General features: G+C 45.7%; 1 protein-coding gene across 2 annotated transcripts in view; it reads right to left on the bottom strand.

Moving 5' to 3' along the window:
- Nucleotides 1-264: 264 nt before the first annotated feature.
- Nucleotides 265-12,400, bottom strand: part of CD164L2 (CD164 molecule like 2) — a 34,446-nt gene continuing 22,310 nt past the window's right edge. Inside the window, exon 6 of one of the 2 annotated variants that reach the window (XM_033157901.1) lies at nt 265-1,108. In XM_033157901.1, coding sequence (XP_033013792.1) covers nt 1,102-1,108 — 7 coding nt within the window. In that variant the 3' untranslated portion in view covers nt 265-1,101. Of the gene's footprint in view, nt 1,109-8,695; nt 9,020-12,400 lie in introns of those variants that run through there. The other variant, XM_033157900.1, reaches the window with a different exon arrangement.

The following is a 12,400-nucleotide window of genomic DNA, read 5'->3' as shown; positions in this document are numbered from 1 at the left end:
ATACTACAGCAGCCTTCCCCAAGCTTGGTGCCGTCCAGATGCTGTTGAACTAAAACTCCCATAATCACTGACCATCAGCCATGTTCGCCGGGGGATGATGGGAGTCGGGAGTCCGAAACACCAAAGGCACTAGATGAAAGAAGGGCGGCTGACAACATTGCGGCTATAATCAAAATTACCCCCAAAGGCGTAGAAGTACAAACTGTTCAATAACAAAAACACAAAATGCGTTCCACAAATATTTCGTTTTATTTTGGAAGCATCTTCTCCCGTTGTGTTTGCTGCCATTCCACAGTAAGGGGTGTTCTTCGTTTTTCCAGGGAGGCAGCTGAGAACTGGACTCTTAGAAGGATCCGCTCTTTAATGGACAGGCAACTTCCAATGAAGTCCAACATCAGTTGGGTTCAGCGTTAACAAGTCAACTGCTCCGACGCATCTCCCTACCGGAAACTCACCCGCAAGAACGAGTGTGAAGGAGACCCACCCCAACTCTCTTGTGCAAGAAGTTAACACCGTGACTCAAGTGTCTCGACATCTGCATAAGACTCTGACCTTTTAGAGTGATCTGGCTTAAACAATATTGGGTGGAGGGAGAAAGAAGTCACATGGGTGAAGTAGCCCCAAGTTCCACTGGACAGTCCACTTTTGGTGCAGCATTTAAGAACAAATATACAGGACGGGCAGGTACTGAAACAGGATCTTTGTGGGCTTAGAATAAGGATAATCAACCAAAAGCAGGTTGCACAGAAGGAAAACAAATAGAAAGGAAACCCCACAATCATTTGAAGGTGTCCTTCACCTCACATAGTTACATACGAAGCAGATCCCTGCAGCTTGAGCTTGCTAGTATCTCATGTATATATTTATACTATTTCCGCAGCAAGTCTAAAGGGTCCAGGTATCTGAGCCAAGCATCACCCATCGTGACAACAGGCAGTTTAGGTCTGGAACAGACAGACCTCTCACTTCAGCAGCTCCATTTGAAGAAGAGAGAGGGGGAAAGAGTCCTGGCTCCTAATGCGGCCACAGGCAGCCTCCTCTTCTTCAGCAACTCCTCCAGCAAGAGAAACGCTATCAAGGCAGCTCCTTGGAGTTCAGCCATCAGATCCTAATGTGATGGAACAAATGTGAAGGGGGGTGGGGGGTGGGGAAAACACTTCACCAGGCAAGAGAACAGACAGCAGGGGGAGCACCTAGCTCAGATTTGTAACAGCAACCTCTCCCTTGCTTTCCTCAGTCTTCACCTGGAAAACCAGGAAGGCGCAACTTGTGTAATTTGTGAACGGCTGGATCTCATGACATGCACGTGTCGGCACTGCCAGCTTCACCATTCACATCTTTATTTGCAGACCTCTTTAATTTGAAAATTTAGGGATTTTAATTTCAGAATTAGAGCAACTTAGACTTCTTAGCACCTTGCTCCCTGTGCCCTAGTTAGGCAGGCAGGCATCATAAAAATGTGAACGGCTCTCTATTGCCAGAACCTATGCACCATTGCATCTTATCGAACATATGCCACATCAGGTGCCGTGCCATTGCATGTCACTCCCCGAATGCTGTTAAATATGAAACATCAAATAAAATAATCAATACATGGTAACATCCAAGTTATGAGGCATTTGGGCACCAAATTAGATAACCAATTTTGCAGAAGAGAAGAATTACATAGTTGGGAGCAAGACCATCTCAGCTCTAAGCTGGCCATTCTCAAGTTACAAGAGGCACTTTCTCCTTGGTTGCTGAAAAGTGAGGAAAAGTTAAGTTTGCAGCACAGTTCATACTAGCTCCAGCCAACAGTGTTCAGTGCAGCTTATTCCCAGGTGACTTACTTCTGAGTAGACATGCAAAAGACTGTTGTCAGGCAGCAGTCCTATACTCACCTACTTACAGAGCGATCCTAAGCATGTCTACCAAGACGTCTCGTTCCCCGCTGAATTCAATAGAACATACTTCTGAAGAGGTATGGGTAGGAATGCTCTGAATCTTTGAATTCAGCGGGGTTCTCTCCTGGGAAACTGGGTATAGCATTGCAGCCTTAATTCTGAACAGATGTTTATCAGGCCTGGGAGTCCAACAACATTGGGAGGGGGGGCAACAGATTGTGCACCTGATGCATATGATTACAGTGTTAAAGCCTCAGACCAGTTCTAATGTTAAGATTTGCACTCATGGGGGTGTCTAATGGCCAGCCAAACCTGCAATGGAAACTAACAAAGATATATACATAATATAGGGTCTTACAAGACAGATATGCAGACTTGTGGAGGGAGATCAGCAATGCCGCATTAGAGACTATAATTTACAATGGATTTTTATCATGGGCTTCTTTCAGCCATCTTGGCTGAGAAATGGGGTATAAATCTAATTTAAGAATTAGTAACTCTCATGAACATGAGTGAAAGGAACTGGGTACTTTCAAAGGAGATGTCAAGAGTTCAATCCCAGAATGGTTGAGTCGTGATTCAGAACAGTCTCCCTCTCTGTGTTTTGATGGAAATCACACTTTCCCTTTTCCCCCTCACAGCCCATTTTAGACCTTATATAAAAATTCCTTATAAGCACAGAGATTTCTAGATATTCTGTGGCATGAAAAAAGGTAATCTCAACCAATTATCATTAATTGCATGGTTTGTTTGTGGGTTCTTCTTGTTTGGGACAGCTAAAAAGGTATCCAAGATGAGATCAATGCATTTTGCAGTAAATCTTATCCCCTTTCTCCCGGCCCATCATCTGAAAAGCAAAACGAAAACCTGAGATGACACTCCTGCTGTTGAGACATCTCTTGAGAATAAGACACTGTTTCCACCCCCACGTGGAGGACCATGTCCTGTAAATGTCCAGTGTTTGTTTAGACACTTCTTCTCACACAGTGCAAATGCTGTTTCATGGGTGGTCAGTTGCACTCCAGGAAGGGGAAGAGCAAGAGAATATCCTGGGATATTCACACAGATTACACCCTATTACTCAGGGAAGGACAACTTAGGCCCTTCAGATATGGCTAGACTCCATCAGCCCCAGGCAGCACAGTCAGTGGTCAGAGATGATGGAGTTGTAGTCCAGCAACATATTCTGGAGGGCAGCAGCTTTGCTATAATAGGGAAGGGCCAGGGAGCTGCAGCCCCCCCACCTCACAAACCACTGGAAACTTAAGTTTGCAATTCCCAAGGCTTCCAAGACTGCAGCATCCCTTGCTCACAAGTTTTCAAGCAAACTAAGAAACCTACTTGCTTGCTTTTCTTTCTCTTTTAAAAACAGGCTATTTTTCTGGGAGGCCAAATTCAGTGGCTTTTATATGCACAAGCACACACCACCACAGGGGGAAATTGGTCTCGTTTAAAGTGGGGCTCTTTGTTACTCCTGTTCTTTCCACCCATTAAACACCTCTCCCAGCCTGAACAGTGCACAAGTTAAAGAACAAGTTAAGGACTTCAGATGCATTCACTAATGGGAAATAACTGATTAGTGTAGCAAGGGATCTAAGCAGAAGCAAGTATAGGTCCTCGTGCAATTGCAGGCTCTGCACAATAATGACCAATAGGCTACTGGTTCATTCACCTAAGAGGGTGAGAATGACAACTGACACATAGCAGGGTGTGCCTACCAGCAGTATTGAGGCTGAAATTTTACGCCCTAACAATTATCTGCCCAGGGCAATTGCCCCTGCCCCCCCCCCCCATGCTAGTAGGCTTGAGGTTGCAGCCAGCCAATCAACCTGCTCCATGCATTTCCAGGAGCAAATAGGGTTAAGTTATTAAACCAGTATCAAGTGGCTCCCCAGCTGCCTCAGATCCACCCTTTCTGCAACAGCTTTCGGTTTGTTGCTTGTGGGAGAACCAGGTTTTGCCCAAGGCAGGATGCCCCCCCCCCACAATGCACTGCTCATCTTAGGCTACTCTTGGAAAGATGTGTGACTGTTTTTGGGGTAGGGATTTCTCACCAAGGGAGACCCAAGCCTCAGGCTGTGCTCCCTGCAAACAGGTCACACTGCAGAAGGAAGACCGCAAGCAACACCACTACTGGAGCCCTGGATAAATCAAACTCCCACAAGCTTTAATGAAGATGTCAGGATCACAAGTCTGTGCCCCAGATGGCATACAACACTCGGCTAGTCTCCCTCTCTCCTTCCTCCCCCCACTTGCCAAGGAAGGCTCCAGGACTACAAAAGTCACACGGAAACACACAAAAGGCACAGCAAGAACACACAGAATTCATTCCTCAGCTGGTGGGAGGGGAGTAGAGAAGGCAGCTAGTTAGAGAGCACCCCCATAATTCCTTTGCTGTGGGTCTGCAGGCTTTTGGACTTGGCATTGTCGCCACCAAGGAAGGGTTTTAGGGAGACATCAGATACAGAAAGGCTGGCTTACCATATTTTGACATAACCTATGTTACTGAGCAAAGAGATGGGGAAAATAAGACCAAAGTCTAACAGTACCTAACTGCACCACTGAGATTTGGGGGCGAGGAGGAGGAGGAGAAGGAGGAAGAGGAAAATGAAGATGACAGCAGCCCAGACATTTCAGATATTTTGAATCACTATGAGTTTGTGTCGATTGCTATCACCGTAATTGTTTTATGGGTTACCTTATCGTGCTTTTTGTATGATTATATGTACTAATGTTTGTCCGTTTTAAATGCTACTATTATGGTGAGCCACTTTGAGCTCCACAATGCTCTTAGAAAAGTGGAATACAAATATCAAATCAAATACAAAAACAAATATCAACTCAAACTAAAAAAAAAAAAAATCTCCCATCCTGGCAGCAGACCTGCCAGTGGTTTGGAAATGTTGTTGCTAAGCAGATTCCCAAGGAAACCTAAAATGCTGCTGACACTGATCGGTTCTGATTGAGGCAGTGCTCAACTCCTGAGTCCCAGTAGCAGCCAGTCACTTAAATGATAGGGGAAGGAACCCCATTTCTGCTATTGGGAGATTCTGAGAGCAGAGGTTGCCTATAGGGGTCTGCAAGTATCATTCTGGATTTCAAAAAGCAACCATAGATCCCAGGGAAGCTCAGTGGCAGAACACCTGATTTGAATGCAGAAGGTCCTAGATTCCATCTCCAGTTTAAAGTACCAGGTCAGTAGCGATGGGGAAGACCTCTGCCCAGGACCCTGGAGAGTCACTGCCAGTCAGAGTAGACAATACTGGTCTAGATGGACATATAGGCCCAATCTGCACAATAATGCTTTAAATATGATACTGCTTTAAATGTATCATACCGCTTCTCCCTCCCATAAGAATTCTGGCAAGTGTGGTTTGTTAAGGGGGCTAAGAGTTGTTAGGAGCTCCCCTAATCCCCTCACAGAACTACAATTACCAGAATTCCCTGGGAAGAGGGATTGATTTTTAAACCACTATGGGAACTGTATCATCAGAGGAAGCCATGACCATTTATAGTGGTATGACGGTGCTTTAAATCTGTGGTGCAGATAGCACTTAAGTATACCCAGGATTACAACCTAAACAATCTGCTTCCACCTATGAATCAGCTTGTGTGGTGGCTTACAAATGATGGCTAATTAGACTATCAATTTATTGTACATCTCCTTGGGCATTCCACAGCAAGGCATGGCTTGACAATTTTCATAAATAAGATTTGAAGGTGCAAAAGGCAGCATGGGAAGAACTCTCCGAGAATCAGGACATTACACCCAGCTAGTCACCTGGAGGCACTTATTTTTGTATTTGGTTTTTTTTAAATGTATACAGTTTTTTTTAAAAAAATGTTAAGGATAATATTTTGTTTTCTTGTTATTACGCTTTTTAAAATGTGGATCAGCATTGTAGTTGTGTCTGATTCTCATTTGTACTGCTTGCTAGTTTGTAAGGTTCTACTTGATTATTTAAGGCAGGTTGCAAAACTGCTAAGAGATTTCCTTTGCAATTGTGAAGCTGTATAGGAATTATTTAAATAAATAAATAAATAAATAAATAAATAAATAAATACATACTTTAAAAGCCCCTCTTAGTACGTGCAAGGAAATAAGGGTCATGAGCTCATTGTTAATGTAATCAAGTTCCCATAAATGTAAAAAACATGGAGTTGCATCCAACCAAGTTACACTCAGAGAAGACCCATTAAAACCAATGGAGCTACTTAGTCATGCTCATAAATGTTAATAGGACTACTCTGAGTAGGAATACCACCAACTACAATCCACGATTTATTCTTTCCTGGTGTGTACTTGTTTTTAAACATAAGCCACTTTTTTAAGCTTTTCTTGGGGTGGGGAGGAGAAAAGAACTAAAAGCAACAGGGCATAATAATACCACATTTTAACTAAGGGTGTCAAAGTCTTCAAACCCCCCCCCCACACTGAGAACAGCTATTTCTCAATTGAACAGCTACAAAACAGCTACAAAAAAAACCCGCAAGGGGGGAAAGGAGAGGAAAAAGAGGTGGAAAGCCAGCTGGGAATAGAATCCAGTAGTCGCCATGGTGACTCCACAGCTTCATATTTTCGATCCTTTACTTTCTCAGCCACACCACAGGGAAGCCATAGGCCCAGCAGAGGGAGAAGAGGCCTTGCTTCTGAGCAGGATGTACTGGGACACCCCCACATAATACACTTGCCACGTGAGAGCTCCTTAAAGTTTCACCACTAGAGGGGAAAACTAATCCCAGGATGGGCAGACTTCAGGCTATTTATTTATTTATGACCCCCTAAGGTCCAACCTGAGGTGTAAAATGTTGTCATACATACCATGCATTAAAAGCACAATACCCTGAAGTGTAGTTAAATATCCTGGGAACTGTAGTTCTGTGAGGGGGGTAAACTACAGTTCCCAGAATTCGGGGGGGGGGGTGTGCTTTAAATGTGTGGTGTGTACCCAGCCTAAGAATTAACAGGATGCCTCTGAGCAGATGTGATCAGTACCAAAAACGAGCTCACAATTTCCTTCACAGAAAAAAATCCACTTCTGGTTGGTTCCCATCCCACCCCTAAATTTCAGCAACACTTTTTTATTTTATTTTATTTTATTTGAAGGGAGGAGAGCTTTTAAGGTGTTGCTGTTGTTAAGACAATTGGGAATCAAAAATCCTTGCTGGCCTCCCACAATTCACCCATAGATCTACCAGTCTGCATGCTTCTGAACACATGTGCAGCAGTTAGCAGGGGAAACTCACTAGGGCAATGGGAGCTTTACCCTAGATTTTGTGTGTGTGTGTGTGTGTTGCTGGGGCGGTGGAGGGGGGAGGAGGAGTTTCATAGGGGCCTCGGTCAGTGATAGTGGTGACTGGTTCCTGTTAAGAACGGGGCTGCTTGCACACTATACAGCACATTCAAAGCACATCTTCTTCCTCAAAAAATTCTGGGTACTGTAGTTTACCCCTCACAGGGCTACCATTCGCTGCAACTTCACAAACAAACTACAGCACCCAGAGTTCTTGGGGGGGGGGGGCAGGCACTTCAAATGTGCTTTAAAGCAACGGCATACCTTTGGTTCTCAAATTTCAGCCGTGCCGTGTGAGACGCCAAAATGTGGCGCCCTCCCGCCTCTCACGCACCAGTCTAAATAATCGTTGTGCCGCCCCCCGAGGCTCTGCATCCAGTTCGACTGAACCGAACCGGTCGCACTCCCCTAAGTTGAAAGGTATAGCATGCAAGCAGCCTGGTAGGGTGACCAACAGCAGGTAGAGCCAGTGACAGGTGGAGCAAACCGATTCTAGTTTTGTTGTAAAACCCTCCTCCCTGCTCATTTCTACAAGGCGATACTGAGACTAAAGAGGAGGCTGACAGTCTCAGACACTCCCTGGACCGCTTGGTAAGTACAAAGACAGGCAGATGGAGCCTGGCTGAGGGAACACTGAGGTCGGTGGGGCAGTGCCCCATTTGCCCTCACAGACCAGCCTCCAGTGGTGGGAGAGGGAAGGATTTGACCACAGTCCATGCGACCTACCGTATATTCTCTGTAGCAACTTCCCCAACCTCCTGCACTAGGTATTCATTTTAAAAACATCAAGAAGTACCTGCACACTACATAATTAACGTGATGTGTTGTTTTGACCCTAAGGAAAAGGGCTGGAGGAGTTAGAATTTGCACACACAGATGAAAGTGGAGCTGCTGTTCGGTTGCTTTTATCTCCTGACCCAATTTCCCCCTCCCGTCTCCCCATCTCTCTTTTCTTATTGGCTATGCTGGCAAGCAAGTAGATCCTACGCCACTCAGTGTGCAGTTTCTGTGTCCCCCCCCCCCCCCAGTTTTCTCTGCCAGTTGGTGGAAAAACCTTTGAGATTCAGCTGCTCTCTCGTGGCAAATGTAATATGTGCTCATGCTCTCAGCAAAAATAAATAAATAAGGGGGGAGCAGAGGAGGGAGAGAGACAGACTCTGGTCAGCTCTGAAAAGCTCATCTCCACTGCTCATCCCTGCCCTAGGGAAGGCCCATAGTTTCAAAAACAAACAAGAGCTGGTTGTTTGCACATTCCTGTTACACACACGATCAATCAGAAAGTTAACAGTATTCAGTTCAAAGCAGTCCCTGTTCTCCATCCATCCCTCTGCTGAAAACAGGAAAAGGGGAAAGCACGAGGTAAGCAGGATCCCCAGAGACAGTTTTATGCCTTCAGCAGAAGCCAGGAGTTAACGATTTCCGTGGCCTGTGCCACTTCAGCATGGAAGAGAAGGATGCACATCTGAATATTCCTACACACACACACACACACACACACACACACACACACACAATCACCAGCACATGAAAAACTAAAAGGCCAGGGATTTCAAGGTAGCTTTCTCTGTAGACATGCTACATTTCTATGTGCAAGGAGGAACAATCAAACATGCAAGCTCCTTGCGGCAGGTTAATGTTCTATGGTCCAGGAAAATCAAGATCATTTGATGCTGCTGAATGCATAAAAACAGGCCCATAATAGCCTTTCTTGGCTCTGAGGAAAGAGCCCCACAAAGGGAGTGGGTCTAAGAGAAGGTTCGTAGGTTTTCCTGGTTCCAGAGACAGCCCATTACTTCCCACTGTTCTTTCACACACAGCTACACCTACTGCTGGTTGTCCTCTCTGACGACAGGCAGCGTGCAAGGGAGATACAAAAAAAGGGGTGGGGAGATGGCAATTGGGGACATGACGTTAGAGACAATATCAAAGCACAATGCCCCTTTAAACACGCCCAACACACACATTTCTGGTAGAGAGTCACTGACACACCAAGTAAATAGAAGGTTCCCCTTGGCTAGCATTAGTGCTCAGGTTAACGGGGTCTGGAGAGGAATGGAAGTAATAGAGCTATGGCAAAATTACAAGCTTTAGTTTGGAGCCAAGGATGGGGGTACAGTTAAGAACAGAGAAGCAGCATGGACCAAGTTAAGAGAGACTAAGGTGTTAAGAGATTTGTACGATGAAGATGGTGGCTACCCCCCAGAAGAGCAGAGCTTCTGTTCCCTTTAAAGAACTCTGAATTTTCAGCAAGGGCAGTCCTCCTCATAAATGCAGCACTTTTTGTTCAGGGGAGATGCACCTGCCTTTCAGAGAGTTCTGAAAAATGACAGGTGCAATGGGTTCATCCAAACTACCTTTTGTGCCGTGTTACTAGGCACAGTCCTGGGCTTTAAAGCCCCATGTCTGAACGTTTGTTTGTTTGCTTGTTTGTTTGTCCCAGTGCTTTCCCTGGGAAAACCTGCATTTCACCACTGAATAGCTTGGTTTTCTGCAAATTGCCATTTGCTCTGATTCAGCAGTAAAACGTGGGTTTTCCTGGGAAAAGCGACGGGGGGGGGGGGAACCCCACCCGGACACAAAGCTTTAAAGCGCAGGCCTGTGGCTGGAAAGTGTGGGGCAAAAGATAGCCTGAATGAGCCCAACTGGGAATAGAATCAAGCTAGGGCTAAGCAATTTGTTACACAAGCAGAAAGAAGAGAGTGAGAGGAATGTTGCAAACAAAAAACAGCAGCAATCACTGTCTGGTTGACATCCCAGCCACCCCCAATAGCGGCAGCTTTCCCCAGTGCTGGAATGCCAAGCAAACCCCTCTCTCAAGGTGCCTGAACAATTACGATTTAGGGAGAGGATCAGCACGAGCAAATGCACCCACAGTCAAATTCTGAGGATCATGCATGGCTGCAATCATCAAGGAAGTTAAGCCCTCAATAGCTAGGCTTCTGGAGTGCATTTTGCCAGGCTGGCTTTGGAAGGGAGCCAGCTGCCCGAGGATGTTTTAAAAGCTGGAAAGGAACATTGGCAGGGTTTATTTATTTAAAAAAGCTGAAAATACGGTCCAAGGCTTTGGGCAAAGGGATACAACTGTCTTATCTTGCCTCAAATTCTTCCTCCATGGCCCCCAATAATGTGTTCCTAGCTGGCCCGCTGTTTAAACTGAGCCTTGACTGAGAAGAGATCCAAAACTGGGGCAAAAAGATTCAACTAAGACCCAGCCAAGTTTGCTGAGGGAAGTTTGAGCACCCTATCCTACACAGAGGTATTTTTCTTTACGTATATCTAACTTCAAGGCTGAAGACATTGTCTGTGTACACAACATACATTTAAAGAACACTGCTTCCCCCCCCCCCCCGAATCCTGGGGACTGTAGTTTACCCCTCACTGAGCTGCACTTCCCAGCACCCCTAACAAACTACAGTTCCCAGGATTATTGGGGAAGGGGGGAGTCATGTGCTTTAAGAGTATGGTGTGTGTGCAGTCGTTGCTGCCCTCGAGGCAAAGACCAAAATGGTACCACCACCCTCATTCCATGTTCAGAAGCCAACTGGACTTTCAACTGAGCTCAACACTGGTGACTTGTCCAGCGTACCGCAGGACAGCAGGCTAGCTGGGCGTACAGGCCAGGCTGCGTTGCAGATACAGCTCTGGCCTCTCAACTCGGCATCACCACTGCCAGCCCCAAGGCACCTGCCGCCTGAGGCAGTCACTTCACTCCACAACAGGCCCTGCCCAAATGGCTTCCTACCACATACAACTGGAGAAAAAGATGGTGCTCATGCCATAATCCACACATGACTGTGGCAGTGGATTACCTCTGTGTAGGAGAAAGCATCATTGTGTGAAGCAGGCTTAAAGACATCTTTTCATCCCACACTCTCCTATGAGGGGTGGGTGGGAGGAAAGAAGGGAGAATCAAGGACAGATTGAGAGGAGGAGAACCCAGCTGGTGATTCTCTCAGAGGATCTGTCGGAGACAGAGATGGAAGCAGAAGATACAGATGAGAAGCCCAGAAATATTGCTGGGCACATGCAAGGAGGAGAGTCCTTCACAGAACATTTGAAATTTCCTTTAACACTGACCAAAGGTTACACACAGCAGGGATGTAGAGCTATTTGGCTAGGATTTTGTTCACCACCTGCCGACAAAAGTATAACCCACTTGGAGTAGGGCAAACCACAAGCTGTAGCTTTCACAATTTAGCAAAGTATGCTCAAACTGGCCTCTCTTGTTATATGGATAAAACATCAGTCCCAAAGATGTACTCTCAGTCTGGGGTTCGTTCACCACAGAAAGCACTTTCACTCTCTCCCCCTCCAGCTATTTGCCCTCTGAAAGTGCCACTTACAGTAAACAGCACCAACTTCACAGATAAATATCAGCTTGTGGGAAGGTGTCACTAGGAAAATGGCACAAGGCCCCATTCTGGTGTGAGGCCTTGATGTAGATTAGGAGAGTTCTAGACTGGAGGGTGATGCTTACTATATTTATTTCCTTTATTTTAATTGTATAATTTAATTTTCTCTCTGTGTTTTGCTTTTTATACCAATTTTTGAAGCCTGCCCTTCCTCCCAAAGGAGCCCAGCTCAAGCATGCTTTTCAAAAACTGTTGTACCTCCACTGGTGGAGGCAGCATGCCTCCGATTGCCAGTGGTGGGGAGGGCCCTGTTGCGCTCAGGCCCTGTTTGCAGACTTCCCTGAGGCATCTGGCTGGCCACAGTGAGAACAGGATGCTGGACTAGATGGGCCACTGGTGTGATCCAGCAGAGCTATTCTTACGTTCCCTGCTGCAGACAGTTGGCTTCCATGAATTGGAGGACAATGAAAATAGCAACCCATGGGAATGAGAAAGGTAATAAAAACAGTGACCCTAGGTGTGTGAAAGTAGCCACTGATGTCACACACACCTCAGTGTTTTAAGGCATATTCACACATTACACTGAACACAAGTACAAGCTGTTTCTACACACGTTCATGTGTTTGCGTGAAACAGCTCAGCTACTGCGAACATAGACTCTACACTCGTTGAATGTTACATGTGTATAACTGTACAAGTGCGCAGCTGAACTATTTTGTGTTCACAGGTATGCCAACATTGAATGTAACATGTGAACGCCCCTACCTGCTGCCACTTTGGAACACCTAAAGAGGGCCGTAATCACAACACAGCCACAATGAATGTGAGAAAGATTTTTAAATAATAATGAAAATTGCAAAGCTTTGCTGCC

Source organism: Lacerta agilis, chromosome 8 (assembly GCF_009819535.1).
Source record: "Lacerta agilis isolate rLacAgi1 chromosome 8, rLacAgi1.pri, whole genome shotgun sequence".
Taxonomy (NCBI): domain Eukaryota; kingdom Metazoa; phylum Chordata; class Lepidosauria; order Squamata; family Lacertidae; genus Lacerta; species Lacerta agilis.
This window is presented reverse-complemented; position numbering and strand designations above follow the sequence as displayed.